Consider the following 25,113-nt stretch of genomic DNA (forward strand, 5'->3'; position numbering starts at 1 on the left):
GAAATGCCTGGGAAAAAACAATCAAATGGTACTGAAAAGTTATTAGAAGCATTTTAAGAACTTAAGCGGGCCTATTTGGTTTAGCATTGCCGAATGATGCTGAAGTAAGTACTTTCATGATTCATGCTTTTTTCTCACTTCTTTTTAAGTATGGGGGACCTAGTTACTTCTTCTCAAATTATGTTGCATCATGGCAACAATGACACGATCTGTAGGAAAGAATGTTAACTACTGCAGTTTTAATAGTACTTGATATATTTTGGATAAACATAGAAGGCTTGTTTCCCAACTAGACTACCACAACTTGTGCGGAGACATTCTCTCTCGGGAGTTGCTAGTGGAATTCACCATCTAGTTTGGAATATATTGTGTCAAATAGCTTGATTGTGTTGAGCATTTGGATTTCACCTTCTATTTGTATTTCCAATTGTTAGTTTGAGCACAATGTCTGCAATTATGAGCTCATATGTAAATCAACACATAATGTGATAATGCGGACATTAATGCACTTTGAAACTCACAAAGTTACTTTGTAAGCAAACGAATTGATTTCCCATTTCTTTGTTTCAGTAGCATTTTTGGTGGAGTGCTCCTGAGCTCCATGCTTTTTATGTAGAAAATTTAGTCCCACATTGAAAAAATAAATTATTTAGATTATAAAGATATCCGGAACTTCAGTTTGGCTTCCTATATATCACTTATTATTTCATTAAAAAGCACACATATCTTATTATCCATTTGAGCCCAACTGTTTGAGTTCTTCCACCTCTTTATAAGAAGGGGAAGGGAAGGAGGCTCAAACATGCTAAAAAGTCATAAAAGCTGAGATTACAGCAAGAACAATGAAGCAGCAAAGAGCCAAGGCTAGCTTCATTCCACTACAAAACCTTCCATAGTAACTACAGGCTTCACTCCATGAGACTTCCCTGTCACCATTGTAAGCCAAGTAGAGTATCTCCAACACTGCAGCCCCAGACGTGACCATTAAGTATGCTACAATCTGCACCAAAATTGAATTATTCTTGCTGCCGCGGCACACTAAAAAAAAATTTCTTAACAAATATTTTATGCGGAAACAAACAATCAGTCGATAGAGGTAACTAGACCTGGTCAGAGACAAAGAAGAGCCAAGCTTTCGTTACCAATTAAGCACTTGACCCAGGTGGAAATAGCATAGCAATAAAAGAGCACTGATGCAAACCATGTACCTATAAAATAACTCAGCCATAAGCCTGGAACAAAGACAATATGGATAAATCATGAGAGCATGGAACTAAATATTCCTTACTTTTAACCCCAGTACTGGTGGCTTAAATGGCAAACCCCGATATATATATATATATATATATATATATATATATACCACAATTAAAAAAAAAAAAAAAAAACTTACTTGAGGCCCATAAGATTGGAGAACTCTAGTTTCCCATAGATGCTATTATCCTGCTGGTTAATTTGTGACAGTCGAAGTAGTGGGCTTTGCTTTTTCAGTCTAGGAATGATGGTTATTATTTGATGGAAGGCAGCCTTTTGGGAATTTATGTTATTTGTTCTTGCCTAAGAGATGAAGTGCCAGAATTTTTCATCTTTAATTTCCATTATGTGATTGGCTGAGAGATAGGCGAAATTCATTACAAAGCTTAATCTTGTTCTTATTTGTTACAAATTAATACGTTGCATTTTTGTCTACATGCGTACTAGAAAGGAGGGAGGCGGAAGCTGCTCGAATCAGGGAGAAGTATCTCTCATTTTCAAAAACATTATGATGTCTTACACATAATGTTTATCTTCTTTGCTTCTAAAATTACACCCATTCAAATGAGTATTATGAAGATATTCTACATAAACAAGCACAAAGTTTGTTTTAATATTCTGAAAAAGGGGAAAAGACAAAAGAAACATTTCAATCACACAGTTTTTTATTGTCATTACCAATAAATAACTGCTTATAATTTCTGAATAAGCATGTTTTATGATTAAAAAAAATAAAGGGAGCAGTTTTCCTACTTTATGGTGGAACGGAACCCCCTTTCCCAATTATGCCACCACATGAGCTATTTGGAACAATAAGTCTCGATCACCTTTGTTCTTGGCTCAATATGATCATCACCTTCTTCAGTTTGAAACTACCAGGAAAAAAAATAAAAAATTTACTTAAGTTATCTTTAAAGATAACTTAAGTTACTTAAGTTAATTTGTCAAGAACATCTTGCCTCCAACTGGTCAGAATTCCCTTTTTAGTTCCTTCCACTATTTATTTTCATCTCATCTCACCCACCAAACAGAAAAAAGAGTAGAGAAATATCTACGCTAATGATAGTCCAAAAATTGAAAACCAATATAAGCAAAGGTAGATTACGTGGGTCAATCAATACCAATGAATGTTTGTAGCCCCACCAACGGCCTAATTCAATAAAAATTATATTACTCAATGACACAATCATATATATACAAAACTTTGCATAAATATGTAAGTCGCATAAAATTTTACTATCGCAAGCCTTTTAACTTTAATTAGCTTAATCCATATAAATTAAAACATGTTAAAATCTTTGTTCCCATATGTATAGTTTAAAATGAAAAATATAAAGAAGAAGAAAAAGAAAAAAAAAAAAAACCAAAAAGAAAACTTTGGATTGTGATTATCAAAGCATTAATAGAAAGTTAGTAAGAATCATTAATATTATTAGTGTTATACCTATTATATTTCATACAAATTATAAAACCCATATAATTGTGAGCCTTAAAAAAAGTAAATAGCAAAATAATAAAAAATATTTCGGTCAACAATGCAATCCAATAATCATCCCACATTATATTCAATCTTAATTACTCTTAGGTGTTTTGAAGTTCATTTTTTGTATAATAATCAAATAAAATTTTGCCTTTCTTTTGCTTTCAAAAGCATAAAAAGTACTTAAAAAAAAAAAAAAAAAAAAAAAAAAATCTCATAGGCGAATAGGCCTCGAGCAAATATCAAGTAAGAAGCATGTTATATCAAACAATTAACGATTTTATAAATTAATAGACACTAAGCAAAAATGTGCCCTAAGATAACCGTTGTGATTTTACACTTTGGTTTGGACATTGAATATAAAATTGCTCATAAGATGCTAATCATAAATATATATATATATATATATAGATTATTTTTGCTAATGAAATAAAAAATAAATACCTAATCATTATGTTAGAGTAAAAATCCGACAATCTATACAATTATATATTTAAACAACCAAAAATAATGCAATGAAATTTTTGATTAATAATCTTTATGCCTCTTAAAAAACTGGTTTTTTTTTTTTTTAATTTTTATTAATAATGCAATGAAATTTTTTTCTATTTTGTTTCTACATCCTATCATTTAGTTCATCTAATTCAACTATAACATATAATATTATCTTATATGCATATTAAAGTGATTAAACATGATAACACATAATAATTTGATTTGTATTATTTGTTTCCTTATTTGATTTTAACATTAATGCTACTTAATTTATTGAATAATTTATATATGGAAAACTCTTCAAACCATTAATTGCGCTAATTTAATGACCGATTTTTTAAGTAAAAAGCCGTTCACAAATTAAACCGATTTAGCATTAAAATAAAAAAGGTTCAAGTCACATGTCGCAATATTAAGGCGAGTAATTCGACTTTTATATTTATATATGATAACCGAAAGATAAAACACAAAGTTTGGAGGTAGAAGTTAGGTTTTGAGGGGGAGAATCAATACATAGTTCGCATCTTAAATGCAAAGAGCATTCACACCACTAACCAATTAAGATTAAAGGATTTCCAATTTGATTCTTGAAGGTACTTTACCCTCAAGCTGCCGCTTGGCATAATGCCTTGCAATCTTTTCTTGTCCTTCCCTAGTATCAACAATTCTTACTACTCCACTCGACCCAGATTGGTATCGAGGATCAATTATGAGTTTTTCAAGTTTCGTAGCATTCTCAATCAAGTACATGGCAAGCTCAAAATCACTGTCACCGCCATAATATCCACATATTTCCACCACTTTGAGGTAATTATGTGGGCATTTGACAGCTTCTATTACCCTTCCCTCCCTCTCGACACAGGCAGTCCATATTAACTGCAAAAAAAAAAAAATATATATATATATATATATAAGAAAAAGGCTATGTTTGCTAAACACAAGAATATTAAACAAGTGCACATTATGCTACAAAAGAAAGACCCGAAATGCTTCCCCAAATAACCAATAGTAACTCTTTTAACCAACCAAATTAACAACTCATCTCTCCCTATAATCTCCATAATGGGCCATCCACTGGAATTGCATTATACCCAAAATCATTAGCCTCTGTTCCCATATTAGTTCTCTAAATCCAATCACTTACTATCACTTCTGTGCTAGTAACTGCAACAACAGCTTCATTTCCTCCATTACAGGCGCATCATTTTTTTCCCCAACAAGCCTAAAATGAAGAAGTTCATTCAAATCCCAAAAGAAGATAGACTTGCCGCACTAGTAAGTCAACGTTGTGACATATTGTTCAACCAATTTCATAGGCACAACTATAGGACAAATATCAAGAAGACCTTTTTTTTCCCATCTGAAACTATTTTAAAGAGGAACGGATGAAGTATATATAACAAACCAACTGAAACATCATCCCATTCTCATTTCCAATTAAGAAACAAATTTTGCAGTAAACACTTCAAATCTACCATTACATAATATGTACATCTATAAGCGGTAAAACACAAGCTTAATCATGAATCATCCCATATTTGATCCATATAAAGACTCAAACTGCAGGTACGACTTACGAGGGAGCATTCCAAATTAAAACAAAAGAGTAAACTTTGGAATTGAATATAGGAAACATAGAACCATCAATGATCACAACAGAACAATCTATGATCTTTCAACAATACATTATTCTAAAACCATGTCTACTAACATAAACCATGACTTTTGTGCAAAGGTCAGTGTTACATGCAAACAAATCCTAAAGAAGCTTGTCCATTGGCCTGTTAAGACTTTGAAACAAGCATAAACTGTAACAGTCAAGGGAATGGTTAATGGGAATTGTGCAAGTGCCATGCATACATGATCAAAACACACGCACATAACAAGTAGCGTTCTCTGTTCAAGAAAAGTTGTTCCAATACAAGGAATTTCAATGGGACAAGCCTAGAAAGATAATCTTTTCTCTCTAAGTAATAACCGAGGACATGTGCCACACAAGCTCCTACTAAGAAAGGGAATATGTGGCAAAAACTAAGAATCAATATAGATACATTGTTGACGACATAGTTGCGTCACAAGTATTCTTGGTAAGGAAGTAATTATAAAAAAAATATTATTTACAAGAAAATGGGATGCATGCATGAGATATATATATATATATACACACGCACCTTCAACACAAATATTTGCAAGTAAGAGCATGTCTCTATCAAGGGAGTGTAAAGAAGGAGACTTTCATCATCCATTTGTCTGATTTCTAGTACCAATTTCTTAAGATTCTTCAATCCGGTAAAGAATCGAGGCTTTATATTATCCTGAAAAAACCAGAAACGAGGGTAAATTGCATGACAGCATAATAAATGGAAAGAAAGAACAAACACATCATCATTGTACACACTAACCAGCACAACGCTTGGGATCAATGTGAGAATCTGTAGCTGAGAAAAACATGATGAAAGCTGGCGAAGCGTGGAATTAGAGTGCAGTGAAATACATACATCAACAAGCAGTGGAGCATTATTAACAAGCAATCTTCTCCTTGGTCCCTCATACTTAAATGAAACAAGGTTTGTGTCACAGATCTTGATGTATTTTAAGCGCAAGCACATGTATACCTCTAAGTGTTTCAAAGGGAGGGATGAGCCAACAACTCTTAATTTTTCCAAATTTTCTGATCGATGCACAACTAATCTTTCAAGATTTGGACAATTTGCCAAAAAGTACTCAAGAACTTCCCAAGAAACGTTAACTTGCTTCAAATCGAGATCTCTGAGGGACTTGAAGCCAACAAATGCATCCCAACATAATTGCGTCTGAGAAGGCCCTCTAGTTTGACAACGGAAAAGCAGTTGATCTGGAAAAGTATAACGTTCAAAATTCCAAGCATTGGACGGTGAAAATCCACAAAAGTGCATCTGAAGCCTTTGTACTCGCTTTTGCATTGCAAACTTAATCCACCTATTAATATCTCCCGCATAACTTTTATCCAAATCAATCCAAACCCGGAATTCATCTATAGTTGGGCCTCTATACTGTCCCAAAACACGATTCACCCAGTTGACGTACCTGGGCCTTTCGATTTCAATCAAATAATCTAAATATTGTTCTTCAGTTGCCCCACGTTTATATGGTCTTATGTAGTCTGATGTTATTCTAGGATAAAAGTCGAGCGTAGTAATAAATGCCCACAAATACTTCCATCTTCTTGAAAGGACACTAGTAACCACCGCTTCTCTTAGCGTCAGGCGTGAGAGTATACAAACGATAATTTCATCCGGCAGCTCACTAATACAATCCTGCTGGTAAGAATTTGATCAAAAACACAATTCAAATTCAAATAAAGTAAATCAAAGAGATTAATAATAATGGGGCTCACCTTGTTTTCTGAACAATCAGCGGTATGTCGAACCCTTTTCTCCATAAATCCAATCTCCAGGGGATGACTTTGATCTCGTGCTAGGTGGAATCCATATGACAAGTATGCCGTAGCAAGCATAAATCAGAAGGTACAAAATAAAATTATCATGCAAAAAAAATAAAAATAATAATAATAATATGATGCAAAAACAGAAACTTACTGGCAATTTGGCTCCGTTGCCTCACCAGTTATTTGATTACACCAAAAAGGATTGATGTATAGTATAATAAATTAAAGACTCGATTTTTAGTCAGGGAAATAGAAGAGGGACGGACCGGACCGGCTCTCTCAAAGAGAGAGACAGCGTGAATTTGACGACTTTAAGAATCGCTCTTAACAGAAGATTGAGAAACAGAGCGACAGCACGAAAGCAAGCAGGAGGACGGACGGACGGAATGAAATTCTCTATTTCGGCCCGGTATGGAAACTTTAAGCCTTAAGGATCCGAATACTCAGACGTGGGGCGATGAAGGGTTTCAAGGCGGTGATCCTCCAAGCTTGTGGGTTCACGGTGAATTTATGTTGGATTATTTCCTCGTTTGGTTCGGATTCAATATTCTATTAGGAAAATAACTGAAATTGAAGCAAGTAGAATTGAGTGGGCCAAGAGCCCACCGTACAGCTAAAACAAATTCTTCGGCCTTTGGGCTTTGGCCTCTAGTGCCCAACCTTTGAACGCGCCTAAAGGCTCTAAATTTTCGAAAATCCCTCCTTTTCGCAATCTCCACCGTTGATTTTCGTTCCCAATAAACCAACCTCCACGTCATCGATCCCCGTCTTTCAAAACTAACCAATCAGCGTTCTCGGCTCACCTCTATATAAACAAACCTCTCAGCCTAGACTATCACTCATCGGTTGCGAGCTTCAGAGTTTACAAAATTTGAAACAAATCAAGCCCTCTCTTTCTCTCAATCTCTAAAATTTCTAGAATTTGAAATGGCGCCTAAGGGAGAGAAGAAGCCAGCGGAGAAGAAGCCGGCGGAGAAGGCTCCGGCGGCTGAGAAGAAGCCCAGGGCGGAGAAGAAGCTGCCGAAGGAAGGTGCAGCAGACAAGAAGAAGAAGCGGACGAAGAAAAGCGTGGAAACGTACAAGATCTACATCTTCAAGGTGCTGAAGCAGGTGCACCCGGACATCGGGATCTCCAGCAAGGCCATGGGGATCATGAACAGCTTCATCAACGACATCTTCGAGAAGCTTGCCCAGGAGGCCGCCAGGCTCGCCCGCTACAACAAGAAGCCGACTATCACCTCGCGCGAGATTCAGACGGCGGTGCGCCTCGTCTTGCCAGGGGAGCTTGCCAAGCACGCCGTGTCCGAGGGCACCAAGGCGGTCACCAAGTTCACTAGCTCTTAGGGTTTTCAGTGTCCAGGGGGGTTATTTTGGTACTTTTTGAGATTGACGTGGTGTTTGTAAAGGGTTCTTTTTGGCGTACTAATGAACGAAATTTGAAATTTCTGCCTCGAATTTTTCTACTGAATCAATTAAGATTGTGCGCCACCGGTGCACTTTAGATTAAGCCCTATGCGATATTCTAAACTACGCCCGCGTAAATCCCAACACCTGTCAGCAAGCTAAACAAAGGGGGCCCATATTATGAATCACCTTTAGGACAATCACGTGACTATCGCGTGCGCTTCCCGAGCCCAGTACTGGCGTAGCCAGGCGCAGACCACTCTTTCTTGCTGAATCACACCGAGCACATCTACTGGCTAGTCTTCAATGTGTTCCAGATAAGAAATAAAAATAGATTTTTGGGAAACTTCAATTTGTGGGTTTGATGGCAATAGGCGCTTCTAGTTCGTGCAGCATTGGATTGATTCCGTTTTCATGTCCAAGCGCAGGTTCTAGAAAATCTCTGCGCCTTAGACATGGTGCTCAGTTGGGTTCATCTTACTCGGCCGAGTCTCCGAGACGCTCGCTGCGCATCTCGGCAGATTCAACGCAGAAAGCCCGGTTCATTGCTCGGCGTAAGGAGTCCGTCTCGGTTCGACAGCTTCAACGTCCTCTACGTAATGTTGGGATGGGATTTTGTGATTTCTGAGTTTAAATTTGAAAATGTCGAGGGTTTTGGAACTTTCATGTGGTGTTTTATTATTGTTGTTGATGATTTTACAGTGGAGTATATGAGCTTGCCCGCGAGCCAGTACTCGGTGTTGGATGCGGAGCGGATTGAGAGGGTGGATGAGAACACGTTTAGGTGTTATGTGTATAGGATTAAGTTCTTTGCGTTCGAGGTTTGCCCTGTTTTGCTTGTCAGAGTGGAAGAGCAGCCCAATGGGTGTTGCATTAGGCTCTTGTCTTGCAAGGTGTGTGTACTTTCTTTTTGCTGGCTTGCTTTTGGGTTGAATCTACCCTTTTTGTTCTGACGATGGATTTGGTGGTGCAGCTAGAGGGTTCACCGATGGTTGCTGCACAGAATGACAAATTTGACGGTAAGTCATAAGTATTTGGTTTATGACATAATGTTTATTGTAGAACCGTGCCCTTTGGTTGCAATGAATTTTGATTGTCAAATTATCTTAATGAGTTCTTGGTTGTCGATGATAGTTTCTAGGTCACAGTTTTAGTAAAAAACAACATAGACATTAATGTGTTCTGTCTTGTTTTATAAAGTTTCTCAATTATCCAAAAAAAAAAACAAAAAAAAGCAACATAGACATAATCATAGCTGGAAAAATCTTTGTCCAATGATCATAGCTGGAGAAATTTAATCATCGATTGGGGTACAGCAGACATGGGCCTTAGAGAGGGTAACCGTTCTTGAGGGTAATTCATAATTGGTCTTGTTGGCTTACAAGCTGCTTATTCATTGCAAACAAATTATAACTTCGTACATTTTACGTGGCATGGATTCTAATACTAACCTACTAGGGCTGATTAGAAAAGCTAGAGGTAAGGGGGTATAGGAAAAAACGGGGTGGGCTAGAGATTTAATTGAAGTAGGAAGCCAATTAGCAATAAGACTGCAGTTAATATAAGCAATGAAACATTGATGCCACATTACAAAAACTTATTGTGTATATATATATATAAAACCTAATGGCGTGCAAAGTTGAAAAGTCCATGTTACCATTAATAGCATGCTTTGTGGGTGTACAAGCAGGGTAGTTATTTTTTTTTTTTAACAAGTAAATGAAGATTTAAACCCTATAACCGCATAGGGTGGTTGCGGTTAATGGTTTTAGGGGTAGGCCGATGTAGTTAATAACCGCTAATCGCTTACCCTTAAATTTCACACATAATATTATATATATTAAATATAATTAAAAATTAATGTTATATATTATGTCGTAAAAGACAATTGAATCAGTTTCTCCTCGAATACTACCAACTAGTAGATAACATGTACAAACCATGCAATTACTATAAATTAGATAATAGCTAACTCAAGTATCCTAACCAGAGTACATACACAACCTTCCTTATTCCTCTCTCTCTAGGTAGTGAGCTCTATATATTCCACTCCTGCTAGCCTCCTTTTCAACCCCACAGCCATAAAGGTTCAGATTTCTATCACATAGACAGCAACATATATGGCTCCAAAAGGAGACAATGTTGTGGTTTCAAACATGAAGCTTGAGAGGATGCTCAGCATGAAAGGAGGCAAAGGAGAAGCTAGTTATGCCAACAATTCCCAAGCCCAGGTTTCTCCTCCTACAGCTTTTTCTAATTGTTTTTTTTTCACTTCTATATTTCTTTTATAAGACTTCCTCCAATATCTGTGTGCGTCTCTTTCTCAGATCTACTGATCTCTAATTGTGGTTTGGTGATCAAAGAAACTGTGTTCAAAGTCTACCTTAATGTTGCTTGAATTAGAGCTACTCATAAAAACACTAAAATAGATCCAAAACAGCCTAAAATGGGCCCTACAAAGAGGCTTAAAGAAAGCCAAAAAAAAACTAAAAGAGGCCCAAAGGGCTCATTACTTGACAGGTGGTTAGCGGCTGCGGTTTGGTCTTTTCATAACCACCGATTAGCGGTTAATCGGCCTTAGTGGGGTAGTTGCGGTTAAGAAGAAATAACCGCAATCGCTTATACACCCTTAGCATGCCCTATGTTCGTAAGGCACTTCTAGTCTTCCATAATAGAGCATGTGTTCTCACTTACCTCTTCGAATTACTAAGTGTTGCATTTAACCCCCTCCAACTACCATTTTTATGCAAAAAACCCCCTTGGTTAGTAGAGTATGTTGAACCCATGAAAAAATGAGCTTGTGACATGCATGTTTTCATTTTTACTTGAAATGATGAAAACAACCTTCAAGGAAAAAATAAAAACAAAAACAAATTCTTTAAAAAAGAGAGGTGGTAGTCGAACCACCCTTGGGGCTGGCAGAGCTACCCTAGATTTTTATGGGTGGCACCCTTGAATCACGTGGGGGTTGCTGCCCCAAAGTGTGTTTGGGGGTGGTTCAGGCACCCCAAATCTTTGGGGTGGCTGATCCATCCCTAAGTGGTTTTAGGGGTGGTTTTGACCACCCCCGTGCCACATGGGGGTGGCTCAAGCATGTTTGGGGGTGCTTCTGCCACTCCCAGCCACCACATTAGGGGTGGAGCATCTTTTGGGGTGGTTGCCACCTTTTTTTTAAAAAAAAAATATATATATTCATTTACATTTTTTTTTTAAAGTTTTGAGGGTATCTAAGTAAATTTACTTCTAAACTCAAGGTATTTTTGTCATTTCACGTTAAAATTAAAATGTGCATGTCATGTGCTAGTTTTTCGGTTGGATTTAACATCCTCTACTAACGGACAAGACTTTTTGCATAGAAATGGTAGTTGGAGGGGGTTGAATGCGTTAGTTGGTAGTTCGAAACGGTGAGTGAGAAAGAGGTGTTAGTCTGTGTGGGGTATGTGCATTTATCCCTTTTTTTTTAATTGTTGCATGCTAAACTCCCAAAATGTAGTAAATATCACTAAACAGGCAAGTATATTGCTAATGGCATTATTGAGGGTATCACTTATAATCTCATAAGTACCAATGGAATAGTCCAGAGAGAGAGACAGCGAAGCACATATGTGGATAGTTATGGTGGTAACTGCTGTAACTTGACTGAATAGATTTGATACTTTGCATTAATGGAAGTGCAGATGTGGTATGCGTATGGGTATGGAGGCAACTGTGTCACTTTACTGAATAAGTTTAATGGCATTTCACTGTTTATATGATTAAAATTTTAGGTTATAAAATGACAGGCTTCTCCACAGTGGTCACTGTATATCGTGGTTGCAAAGACAATTGGGTTAATTGGACAAGCAAAACTCGGATGCATCCAAATGTATTTGAGTTATTTCTGTATGATGCAGAAATCGAAATAAAAAGTCTCTTGGAAAAACCTTTATCATGTTGAGTCATTTGGTTTATGCTTTTTTCAGGAATGCTTTGACATTGATTTGATATGGGAATGCAGCTTCTATGGTGAACCGCATATCATGTGAGAGCAACCAAAACAACTCATTGGTGCAACAACTGACCTCGGATACTGTCATTGAGGTAACAATTTTGAAGTGATTGTAACACCTTGGCTCATTAAGGTTAGGTTTGTTCATTTAGCTACACAGAGGGTACATAAGGCAATCCTGAGCAAACTTATTAAATGCATGATTAAAAGTCATTTATTAAATAAGTTTACTTCTGTTTGCTCTGGATTGCCCAAGTGAACAAACCTAGCTTTAACGGGCCAGAGTGTTGTAGTGCTTGTTTCTAGTCATAGCATAACGTTTTAAAGTGTTTGTAAGTATATAAAAATTGTATTTGGGATTATCATCTGGATCCAGGTTAGCATTGAGATTCCTTTTGCATTCAGTGCAATTCCAGTGCAAGCAATTGAATCAACTGGTGCACAAGTCCTTGAACAAATACTAAGGATTATGCTTCCCCGGTTTATGGCACAGGTTTGTTGAAATTTTTATTAGCTTTCTTTTTACCAAATTAAACAGGAAAGTTGCAATTGCTAATTTCACACATAATTCATTCTGATTAAATTTAGTCACACGTTGAGTGCATGTTGCAATTTGAAATATGTTAAATAGATAGCATTTAGGTATACAATTTCATCAATGACACCTTCTTGTTTGTGTTGTGACAGAGAAGCTTCCGTATGGAAACTTTTTGTTGCTTGTGCCTACCTAGTTCAGTGGTCCCAGGCCTGGCTTTTTTTTAACAAATGGATGAGATGCCTAGGGAAAAACAATCAAATGGTACTAAAAAGTTATTAGTATCATTTTAAGAACTTAAGCCTATTTGGTTTAGCATTCTCACCTTGAAAGTATAGATAAGCTGAATGATGCTGAAGTACTTACATGATTCATGCTTTTCTCTCACTTCTTTTTATGCTTGGGACCTAGTTACTTCTTTCCAAATTATGTTGCATCATTGAAGTTATGACACGATCTGTAGGAGAGAATGTTAACTACTGCAGTTTTAATATTACTTTATATACTGTGGATAAACATGGAAGTCTTGTTTCCCAGCTAGACTACCACAACTTGTGCGGAGACATACTCTCTCAGGAGTTGCTAGTGGAATTCACCTTCTAGTTTGGAATATATTGTGTCAAATAGCTTGATTGTGTTGAGCATTTGGATTTCACCTTCTATTTGTATTTCCAATTGTTAGTTTGAGCACAATGTCTGCAATTATGAGCTCATATGTAAATCAACATATATAATGTGATTAAGCAAGAACCCATACACAAAATAGTATTAACACAATGAATCATTACAAATTTGAATTAAATATGGAAAATTTTATTTCCATCTGAAGTCTGTTTGTTGACCACCTATTTTGATTCTTTCTGATCCCAGCATGTACTAAGAGCCATTTATGTTTGTCTTGATCGACGTGTTGTGTTTCATTCTTGGTTGTGCAGCTCGTGAAGGACTATCAAGCATGGGCTTCTGGTGATACTTCAAGGCAGGCTCTTGGGACAGGTGAGATTTGAGATTATGGATAATAGCACTTGCCACGGCACTGGCTTCTTCATGACTCGTTTATATTGTATACCAGTTTCACTGTTCCCTACATTGTATTCATTCTATAAACTTTATTTAAGAAATGATTTTCCCAACTTGTAGCCGTAGACTCTCAAAGCCCACCTACTTTGCAATTTAGACAAAAATGGAATTCTGATGCTGGGGTCTTGACTCTGTTAATATTTCATCTTGTTGGTGACATTTTTGCGGGCTTAGTTCTCTTCTCTAAGGTTGTCCTGGGAATGCTGAGATTATCATTAATCTATATCTTCATGAACCTTGAAACAGAAGAGAGGATTCAGATTGAAAAGGAAATAAGTAAATCTACGTTTAACAAGTTATTATGGTATCATCACTGGTTTTAAAAATCAAATTCTGCAAATTTTGATTTGTCATTCATTAATTTCAACCATGTTTTTCCATAAACTACTTGTTTGGTAATATGTTTCGGTGGGTGTTTTTGGTTTTTTGTTTGAAAAAGTGTAATTGAATTATTTACAGGAGTTTTTTGAGAAGAGAACAAAAGACTGATTAGACATTCTTATTCCCCTTTAAAAGAAAAAGAGTAATACTACTATTTATGCTCATTTGTCACACTAATTTTATACAAAGCTAATGAGATTGGTGTAAAGCTGAGGTGATAAATGAGTTTGAATTGTAGCATTATTCAAAGAAAAATCTTCGCCTCTTTTATAACGAAATCCCGGGCTTGTTTTACTGTGGCTTTGGGTTGGGTGATTGCCTCAAGTTGATTTCTTAACCTATTGAGACGTTCGTGCAACACCAGGATGAGGAAATATGGGTGAAAATTCTTGGCCCATTTATGTAAAATACTGTATTAGGCATGGTGGAGTCGTATTTGAGTTTAGCATGGCCCATGAATAAGTCAGAATCCAGGGCCGTGACCTTTGGACCCCAGAAATACTTTAGGTGGTGCAGCCTATCTGGCACGAGCCGGAGACCTGACCTTGCTTTTGATGTTTGTTGGTCTTGAAAAGGTCCAATTTGGGGTTGTTGAGAATTTTCACACAGTATAAATATGGGACAAAGTTTTCTCTCAAACTGGGTTGAAGGAATTTCTTTTAACCTAGTTCATAAAAATGATATGTGTTTCTTTTTTTAATAACGTGAGATGCACATGAATTTTTAATAAAATTTATTCAAACTTTGTCTTTACTACTAAAAAAACATAGTGCATCTCACATGTTCAAGGACACATGTCATTTTTATAAACTAGGTTGAAGGAAATTCCTCCAACCTAGTTTGGAGGAAAACTTTGTCCATAAATATGAGCTCTTCACAAATTTGTATTGTTTGGGCGCTTTCTTTCCTCAAATGGAGATTCATTTGGATTATAAAAATTGAGATCGACTTCACTGTTGGATCCTCCCAATTTCAAATTATGATTTAAAGTTAATGTATTTAACAGTGCACATGATCGTTAAATGTACTAAGTTTAAATCTTAACTACGAAATAGAGAGCATCTTACTCATGTCCAAGAATTCAATTTAAAGCTCAATAATTAGAAGTTAAAATAACAATAAATCTTAGAGGGGAAAGTAATCTTCAATATGATAAATAAAACAAGAGGAATTTTTTGTCTCAGTCAATTAAAGTAAGGGTTAAATACCAAATACCCCTCTGGGTTTGGTAACTTTATTTTTACCTCTTTGAGGTTTCATTTTTATCACAGGACCCCATTTTTATCACAGGACCTCCTTGGAGTTTTGATAAAGGACCAAGTTAGTCCATCCGTTAGTTGACCATTAGGACTGACACGTGGACCAATCAGATGTTGACACGTGGCATATATTTAAATTTTTTTAAAAAAATAAAAACAAAATTGTATTTTAAAAATAAAAAAAGAAAAAAAATTGGGAGCCACCCCCAATTTTCTTTTTTTTTTAAATACATTTTTTTTAAATTAAAAAAATTAAAAAATGTGCCACGTGTCAACATCTGAGTGGTCCATGTGTCAATTCTAACGGTTAATTAACGGATGTACTAACTTGGTTCTTTATCAAAACTCTAAGGGGGTTCTATGATAAAAATGAAACCCCAAAGAAGTAAAAATAAAATTACCAAATCTCATGGGGTATTTGGTATTTAACCCATAAAGTAATATGCGTTCATTTTTTACTTCAAATATTCTATGAGCTTAAAAATGAGCAAGCCAAAAAAAAAAAAAAAAAATTCAGAAAGTGACAGGAGGTAGTGAGAGTTCTATTAGAATGATTGTGCCAGACTACCATTGATATTACTCCATTATGTGTAGGCCATATATATCTGTGGAAATCTGTATGTGTTTCCTTTTCATCAGTAAATGCCAAAAACAAATAGAGCAAAGACAAGTAGACGCCTCCAAATTCGCCAAAAGAGAAAACATGTTGAAATGAAGTTTTATCTATCTTTTCATTGAATTTGCAATTTAATGATTTGGTTGGAGAATTTTGCAAATTTAAATGGCTGGTGGTAGGTGGATATTGGATTACACCTTTTTTTTCGCCACTAATATTCTTGCAAGCTCCAAATCTCATGAAAATCATTTGCAAAAGAGTAACACCACCTTGCTAATACGTGTCGGTATGTAATTTTAAAGTCACATTAGATAAATAATAATAATAATAATAATAATACCACTGTCAAATTACATGCTGACAAGTGTTTATAAATTGTAAAATAATTAAGAAAAAAATGGTATTATCACATGTGGGGGCCACTCAATTCATATGTTGACCAATGAAAAGTAAAGAAATATGAAGAGGAAATGACTGTGGCGTTGTTTTGATCTTCCTTTTGAGCTGGATCAAACTATAAATCTGTTTACCAAGTACCAAAAGTTGGTGGTGGGAAAATGGAAAATACTTGAGCGTGTGCTTGTACAGTTGTACTGTCCCATCGCATTACACATTAGTGCTGCCGCCATGGGTGGTGGAAAATGAGGCTGAAGTTAATCTATTAAAGCCCATTAAGAATCGGACTTGCCCGCTCCCAAAAGGTCCGAAAGGGTTTTCTTGCTTTTTAAATTTTCAATGTAAAATTTAAACAACCAATTATTTCAAAAACTTATTGATTTAATTATTAAACTAATATTTTAACATTATATTTATGTCTGAGCTTAGTTTTTTTATTTTTTATAATGAAATATTTAATTAAAATAAGAGATGAATGATAGAGATAATATTCAAATTCAAGATCTTTATTCCAATACTAAATTAAATCATCAATTATTTTAAAAGCTTAAATTTATATAATAAAAAAAAGTTGATTAATCATTAAATTAATATCTTGACAAATTCTAGCCAACACTCACAGCTCCACTTGTTGATCTTTCCAAATAATATAAAAGAAGTTGTACACAACCATCTTAAATATCTTTCTATAGCTTAAGTGCGGTAGTCTCTTTAACTAAAAAATCAATCTTCAATCTTCAATCTTCATGCACTAAATAGCATAAAGATCACGTCACATAAATTTTGGAGGGATGAGAATAAAATATACAAACTATATTCACAAACATTAACCAAGTCGAGCATAATTTATGCGTGTATGTCTTATTTAGCAATCAAGCATAATTTAGTGTCCATAATAACTTATATATTAGGGTTAAATTCACTTTACCCCCTTAAAGTTGTAAGGGTTTTTCAATTCGAACTCCAATATTTAAAAATTGGCAATGTACCCCTCTAATGTTTCAAAAAATTTTAATTCAGACCCTCTGTTACTAATATTCGTCTAATTGGACAATTTTTTTTGAAAAAAAAAGCATTGAGGATAATTACGTAATTTCATAGATTTTCATTAAATTTGACGAAAATTAGTAACGGAAGGTGTAAATTGAAAATTTTTGATACATTATCAATTTTTAAATATTGGAGTTCAAATTGTGAATTTAACCTTATATATAAAATGAAGAAAGTCCGAATCGAGTTTGTCTGAATCGATCCCGAGCAAGTTTGCAATCAACTTGTTCATTTATGACCCTAAGAACGTGACAATAATGTTTTATTTCCCTCCTTCTTATTTTCTGAAGAAATAACGAATGTGACATAATGGGGAGAACAAGAGAGTAGTATTATAAAGGAATTGTGCATGCAGCTCTTTTGACAAATGTTGTCCTCTTATTCCCGTTACATCAAATTCTTTATAAATAAAATAGGAAAAAGAAAGAAGGCGACATTCTAGTTAGAACAAAAGAGTGACGCTCTAGCACGTGGCTTTTCGACAAAATGCTGTCTTCCTTATTCCCATTACATCGAATTCTTTTTCTTTTGGGGGGTGGTGGGGAAGAGGGGGGTTGCTTTTACTTTGGTTTTTCTCTGTTTACCACTTCCGAGTGTTAATTAATTAGAAACAAAAATTCAGTAATAATGGTTCAAATACATTACTTTATAATTAGCATGCTAACGAATACATCATAACAAATTAATAATTTTCCAAATTTTAATACCTGCAAAAACAATCATTTAATTTTGGTTATATATATATATATATATATATATATATATATATTATCTACGCTATAAAATATAATTACTAGCACCCACATCTTTTAAAGTACCCATCAATGAAGTAGGACTGATAATTTTTAACACAACCCGTGAACTCGATACGAATTCAATGCGAAATTAAAGGGTTAGAGTTGATGAGTATGATTTATTTAATTGAATGGTCAAGTTATGGTTGACTTATATAGTTTTATGCATATGCCTCAATATGATTCAAACTCGACACATGACATAATGACAAATAATTTTTGACATGATCTATAATCCCGACATAAATTCAATACAAAATTAGAGGGTTATGGTTGAGAGGCTTGACCTATTTAATTAAATGAGTTAAGTTAGGGTTTACCTATATAATCTCATACTCATGCCTTGACACAACTTGATCACGAATTGTCACCCCCTATAATGAGGTTAAACTATCCTCTTCTCCTTGGGAATAGGGTTTACAAAAAAATCGTGAACAGGCATGCACGGGGCCTAACTTATATATATATATATATATATATATATATATATAATGGAATTTACTCGTCACAGTCTCTTAACCCTAATAAACTTATACAAAGATCACATATTGTTTATCATGTTCGGTAACAATATTTGGTATATCATCAATAATCACGAATCATTAATATTTAGTATATCATCGATAGGTTATATGTCTAATCCGATTTAGTAAAAGGAAATGCTAGCTATTATAAAAAGAATAAAAATCACTTTTAATTAGCTCTTGAATTAGTTATTGTTAAATAAAAAAATAGTTAGATTTAGAGTGTCACGTCAATATTATTGGACAATTATAAGATAAATATAACATCTAGCATCACTTTTTAGTAAACTAAAACTCACCATCAATGAAAGCCCAATTAAAAAAATATTTATGATAAAAATATTTAAAAAAATATTTTAACAATTAGGTTGCAAACCTAATTGTAGCGTATTGGTGCTTATGCTAAATGTTCAATGCTTGTAAACTTATCTTCTTTGGAATTGCTAAGAATAAGAAAAACTAAGCTTACATATGTTACCCCATTTTATATGAAGACCCATTGAGGCAAAATGGGAGAAATTGTGCACATTAGAACTTTTCAGATCGGGATTCACATCAATTATTTGTTCAAATTATTAATAAGAGTGTTTATACGAGACTCACTTGTTAGAGTAGGTAGCTAAACAATTCACTATTTTTTTTTTGGCATGTAGGTCTCATTTGGACCTTTTTAGATTATCAATCGAAATTATTAACAATTTAGACAGATAATTGTTGTGAATCTTAATCCGAGCTTTTCTTCGTGAGAAATGATATTCTGAAGACCGGAACAAGACAGCAGCAACGGCCAACCGCTAGCTGTATGTTAGATGGACCCAACAACATTTGTTCCTTCATTTTCAACGACCCAAAAACTCTATCAATAACTTAGGATTCTAATCTTATTCACCATCTCACCTTCAAAGCACCCAAAATCCAGAAAACACATGGAAGTGCAATCAGCAATGTGATTTGTTTCCCAAAAAGGCCAACAAATTCTGACCAAGTTGTTATATATTCTTCATGGTAGACCAAAACCCATGTCGATCCAAGGGCGCAGGGTGTGATGGAGGAAATGATTTTCTGGCTTCTTGGAGATGGAGTTTTAGAGAATGATTTGGGTGGTGGAAAGGAGACAAATTGCACAGAGACGAAGGGTGTGAATCATACATTACCTAACATAACCTAGACTGTTTTTTTATATCCCTAAGCATTTGTCCGGATGCTCACGGACACATGTAAATAATTGTCCTACAATTACGCCTCATGCACTCAACTCTACACATATGGCTTGTTCTTTCACAGCACTACTGTCGTATACAAACAAATTGTTCAACATGATAAGCCGAGCCGACTCATTCATTTTCACAAAACACAACATTCAAAAACTCCATAATTTCAAAAAAAAACCTTATAGATTGGAAAAAAGGAACTACCCCTGAATCAATCTGCCGGGTTAGCCAAGCCTCCCAAAAACCGTTTGGGGGTGGATATATCACCCTGAATTACCTAGGGGTGGTCTAGCCACCAACCTCGGGTGTTGGGGATGGTTTGGCCATTAAGGGTGTTTATTTTTATTTTTTGTTTTTTTTATTAAGTAGATTTTTTGTAATTGGAGAGAGCATTTGCAATTTTTGATAGTTTGGAGGGACATTGTCACAATTTAAATTTTGGAGATGACATTGTCAATTTGTTGTCATTTGAGAGGATATGTGACTTTTTCCCTATATATATTTAAGGACAAAGTTTTCCTCCAAATTGGGTTGGAGAAATTTCCTTCAACTTAGTCTATAAAAGTAACATGTGTCCCTTGAAATGTACATGTTTTTTTAATAGCAAGGACGAAGTTGAAATAAATTTTATTAAAAAACATCATGTGCATATCACATGTTATTAAAAAAAACGAGACATGTTACTTTTATAAAGTAGGTTGAAAAAAATTTTTCTAACTCAGTTTAGAGGAAAACTTTGTCGTATGTGTAAAGGAAACTATGCATTACATATTTCCTATCTATCAGTTCTCTCTTTTGTTCTTTTTTTTTTCTTTTTTTTTTTTTGGATTTGGCGAATTAATATGATATCCTGTAAAATGTTTTGAGTTTCAACAATATCTTCGTAATTTAATTCTCATTTCAATTAGATATTTCAAATCTTAATTTAATATTTTATGTTACACTAGCCTTAGTTGGATAGGGAATCCTTATCCCCATATATATATATATATCTTGCGTGTTCTGTCCTTATCTTGTTAGATGGGTAACATTTGACTTTATCCATTTATTTACTTATCATTATATGCAAGTAGCCCAAAATAAAGTCCTATTTTATTAAATGCAAAAAATAAAAAGCATTTAAAATCAAGAGGAAGGAACGCAGCACGTCGCCATGCAGGTGTAGACGCACGTGGGCTCCATGAGGAACATTCTTGCTTTTGCAACATGGTACATCCAAATGCATCACACATTTGCATATATACGTCCCAAAAAGAGAGAGGATAATAAAATAAAATGAGAAAAAGCACACTAACATATATATATAGTTGTTGTTTTTGTTAAAATCACTATTTGTTTTAATAATTTAAATCAACAAGAAATAATGAATTTAATTTATTTAATTAATACTTTATCACTCACATATTAACTTAAATTGTGATTTAATTAACTTAGTGTCTGAATTTAAACCTTACCTTAGCAGTCACCTATATTGTTTCTCATATTTTAATTAAATATTTTATATATTGAACTTTATTTATTAAATAAGAGTTTGAATGCCACCTGAATGAGGGAGAAGTAGGGTTTCTTTTGTGGGGATGAAAGTCACCTTAGGTAAAGAGAGTTGGGACGGGGTAAGGAGGATGGCGGTGGAGAGGTAGAGAACGGTTCGGCCACCAAAGTTTTTTTTTTTTTTTTTATTTCTTTTTGAATTGTTGGCATGATATGGACTGTTTATTTTAAATGAACTATATATTAAAGAAAAATCTATTGTATACCATGCAATACCCTATGCAATCTCTAGAATAGAGTTTCATTCTAAAACATTAGAAAAAAAGAAAAAAAAAAGAAAGAAAGAGCATTTATCACGGAAATTCTCAAATTTCATTTTATTTCCAATTTTGTTTTTTTTTTTACAAGACTAGAATATGGTTATGATCAACGGACCGGATTTCATCCGCCACCTAGTAGTAATGATTAGGTGACATATTAGGTTGGGTAGGATAGCCTTTGATTCTAAACCATTAGTCATCGGGGCAAGCTCAAACCCTTCAATCAATGGGCCCACAAACAATATAATATTTGTTTGGCTTAGATCTTTTTATGTAGGCGTTCTAAATATCTTAACCCTTAAATATTATCTACTTTATATTATTCTATATAATAAAAAAGGCAAATGCCTAGTAGTTTAATTACTTGAGCTTTAGATTGCAATCAAGTATACATTTCTTTCTTAAAACTTTCTTGACTTTGAGAGAAAGTAACTTTGAATAATTGGGTTCTCCAATCACTATAGGGCTAGCTTTTAATTATGGGTTATTAGCTTGTTTTAGAGTCCTCTTTGCATTGGATGTGAGACACAAAAGATAAAGTGGATTGAAAATATCTAAATGAGGGGACAATGTGACATTATATTCTTTTACTAGGAGCAATTGGGTCATTTTGGACTTGATCAAAGACCTTAACTGTGAAGTAAATCATCACACCTATGGTCTAACTAATTGACATGCCTACTATAATCAACTCGAGAGCAAATTAATAGAGAATAAGCCCTAGACGCTCCCAATAAATATATTTTTTAAAAATGTTCTATATATGATGAAGAATTTTTTTTTTTTAAAGTTCCACATGCTAGCTAGTAGCCTATGCTAATCACATGGATGAATAATTTTCAATCAAAGACATGAAAAAAAAAAAAAAAAAACTTTTCGACTCTATCCTTCGTGTCTATTACTACTGTTGTTTTGATCTTTGAAGGATTAAAATATTAAAAATATTAAAAATATTAAAAAAAAAAACAAAAAAAACAAAAAAAAAGGCTGATTCTGGCAATATTCCTCAGCCCTGTCAGGAATATGTGATACCATTGAAGATGGTATACCAAATTGTAAGTTTGACGGGATACAACCTACTAAGACCTAATTTGATAGGGATAGATGTACCATAGGGACCAGGAATAAGCCCATCTTCTGGGTAGATTGATAAACAATATTGGGACAGGATGGCTTTGAAGGGAAAAAGTAGTATTTTTAATTCATTCTAAAGAGAATAAACAAAGAATATTGGTGAAGCAATTTTTCAGACGGTCAGACAGAGGAAAAATTATCTGCAAAATTTGAAAACACTCCAATACTTAAAGTCAGTAGGATATTTGAAAGAAAAACTCAATAAGTCGAGATTTTAGGAAAGAGTTGTGATACCTCATATTTTTGGATATGTGGTTCATTGGATGCTCGTCATATAGCTTAAGTTTGTATGTGTGTTGGAGTAGACGTATAAGTAAATCATATTGACAACTAATAAGAACGAGTGTTTTGGGTGAGAATCGAGATCCCTTATAATTAGTTATATAAATTACACATAATTTGAGACAAATGGAGACAGACAGACCCAATCTAATGACTTTGATTTGGAACAAGTCCATTGGTGTGAGACGATGATGTTTATAAGGGTGTGTATTGTGAAAGACACAGTGTTGGTCAGGTCTGCCCCAAACATGAGCAATGTTCTTTTTTTTGGAGTTAAATTTTCAACATCAGCATTCAGCAGCGTTGAAAAGGGCAGCCCAACGTACATGAATGATGCCCGCTCAACACCCGATAAGCGTTAAGAGTAAGACAAGGGCCTGATTTCCCTCGTGGCAAATTCCGACATTCCAACTGGTCCTCCTATCAAAAATGGTCCCCTTCTTATTACTTTCCACTTTGTTTACTCTCTCGTACTCCCTCAAGTTTTTATTCTTTTATTCCATTATTAGTATTGCCTTTTATGTGCTTTAGGCGCCCGTCAACACAATAGGTAAGACTTTGTTTTTGCTAGTAGGTATAACTCTAAAAATTTATTTGGACCCAAGGAGATTCGAGTATTAGACTTGATGTGGATGCAACAAACCCTTATCAAGACCCTGACAATGAGGTCGAAGAACGGAAACTAGTAGTTAAAAATCTTGTGAAGAGCCAAACTGCATTGTGCCAAAATTTGCCAATGAATAGAGTCGTTGATATAAAATTGGGAGATTGTCGGAAGAGAATGCAAAAAAATACCAAAAAAATGTCATAAGACTTTTGTTGAAAGTACCTTGTTGAAATATATATATGGTGGAAGCATAAAGAAATATATGGGCTACATCTTTACTATATTGAATTGTGTTAAACACATGTGGTAGCTCAATAACTTAAGAAAATTTTCAAGTAGTCAGGGCATGTATTAGGGCGTGGGTTCGAATCTCCGCAATGGAGAATCCTCACATATGTCTGATTAGTATTAGCCATTTTGGATTCCTATTGATGTCCTGGTGGGACTGGGTCATGCTATGGTTCAGTCAGACAAGAAGGTGCCATTATGGTCATACCTAGGTAAGATAGCTACAATTGGTCTCCTCGGCCTATTTTTTTTTATTAGAAACAACAAGTAGTTAGCAACGAACTCAAATAAACCCTAAAATACACAAAGAAAGAAATAAAATAAAGAAAATATAAAATATTCTAAGAAATGAAATAATATATTCTAAATATTCTAAGATATTTTAACACACTTGAACCAACCCCTCGAGGTTCTCCTAATGCACATGTTTCTTGATCATTTTTGAAAATGCTATCATCATATCAAAATTTGGTGATAAGCTTTGTAAGCTTTTGTTGAGGATATCACTTTTTGGCGTTGGAAGGAAGTCAAGCTAGAATATGTGGGTATATATATAGTTGTTTGAATTTAAACCTAGTATTTAACATTCATCCTCACAAATAAAGATAAATAATATTTCAATACAAAACGTCATGAACATATTTCCTATATATGACAATTAAGTAGCCATATTGATTATTGCGCCATCCTTGTTTAGCTGAAAACCAAGTAGAATCGAAATTGGAGGAATACCAAACAACAAGATAATTATTTCATTTATGGATAAATTCTTACGTACCAAATGTGTCCAATATATATATTATTAGTTTTGTGGAGATCGAAAACGTGATAAAAAAAAAAAAAAAAGAATAAAAGGTCATAAATGGATTATGTATCTTGAAATAGAAGGTGAATTTTCCAGTACAATAAAAATCAGACTTTAGGTGCCATTGACGTACGTTTCTTGTTGGGCTCTACAAAATCTAAACAACATATATTTGTCGAGATTTCTTAATTAGGGAAAAACCCTGACATTTTTCTTTGCATTTAATAAACATCAAAGGTCAAGGGACTAGTTTAGTTTCCCAACTAACCTATGATTAAAGTCTCCTGATATT

General features: G+C 34.5%; 3 protein-coding genes across 8 annotated transcripts; 2 read left to right on the top strand and 1 right to left on the bottom strand.

Moving 5' to 3' along the window:
- Nucleotides 1-760: 760 nt before the first annotated feature.
- On the bottom strand, nt 761-7,437 carry LOC148585071 (F-box/LRR-repeat protein At3g26922-like). 5 transcript variants are annotated; one of them, XM_088517166.1, is made up of 5 exons: nt 6,606-6,793; nt 5,632-6,528; nt 5,401-5,544; nt 1,107-1,208; nt 761-1,000 (listed from the first exon to the last, which is right to left on the bottom strand). In XM_088517166.1, exons 1-4 carry the CDS (start codon nt 6,723-6,725, stop codon nt 1,146-1,148), a joined length of 1,224 nt encoding a protein of 407 aa, XP_088373292.1. In that variant the 5' UTR covers nt 6,726-6,793; the 3' UTR covers nt 761-1,000; nt 1,107-1,145. The 5 variants fall into 5 exon arrangements, with proteins under 5 accessions (XP_088373292.1, XP_088373291.1, XP_088373290.1 ...); XM_088517165.1 differs by lacking the exons at nt 761-1,000; nt 1,107-1,208 and adding exons at nt 3,642-4,105; nt 6,808-7,437 and having other exon boundaries at nt 6,606-6,685; XM_088517164.1 differs by lacking the exons at nt 761-1,000; nt 1,107-1,208 and adding an exon at nt 3,642-4,105 and having other exon boundaries at nt 5,632-6,525.
- Nucleotides 7,438-7,507: 70 nt separating this feature from the next.
- On the top strand, nt 7,508-8,102 carry LOC132187275 (histone H2B.2). Its single transcript, XM_059601538.2, has one exon. It carries the CDS (start codon nt 7,584-7,586, stop codon nt 7,998-8,000), a length of 417 nt encoding a protein of 138 aa, XP_059457521.1. The 5' UTR covers nt 7,508-7,583; the 3' UTR covers nt 8,001-8,102.
- An 85-nt stretch (nt 8,103-8,187) lies between these two features.
- Nucleotides 8,188-13,808, top strand: LOC132187276 (RAP release 2, galactose-binding-like domain protein, putative (DUF1997)). 2 transcript variants are annotated; one of them, XM_088517169.1, is made up of 6 exons: nt 8,188-8,656; nt 8,763-8,953; nt 9,034-9,079; nt 12,058-12,140; nt 12,425-12,541; nt 13,519-13,808. In XM_088517169.1, exons 1-6 carry the CDS (start codon nt 8,425-8,427, stop codon nt 13,588-13,590), a joined length of 741 nt encoding a protein of 246 aa, XP_088373295.1. In that variant the 5' UTR covers nt 8,188-8,424; the 3' UTR covers nt 13,591-13,808. The 2 variants fall into 2 exon arrangements, with proteins under 2 accessions (XP_088373295.1, XP_088373294.1); XM_088517168.1 differs by having other exon boundaries at nt 8,424-8,953.
- The last annotated feature ends 11,305 nt before the right edge of the window (nt 13,809-25,113 follow it).

Source organism: Corylus avellana, chromosome 6, assembly GCF_965113065.1.
Source record: "Corylus avellana chromosome 6, dhCorAvel1.hap1.2, whole genome shotgun sequence".
In the NCBI taxonomy this organism is placed as follows: domain Eukaryota; kingdom Viridiplantae; phylum Streptophyta; class Magnoliopsida; order Fagales; family Betulaceae; genus Corylus; species Corylus avellana.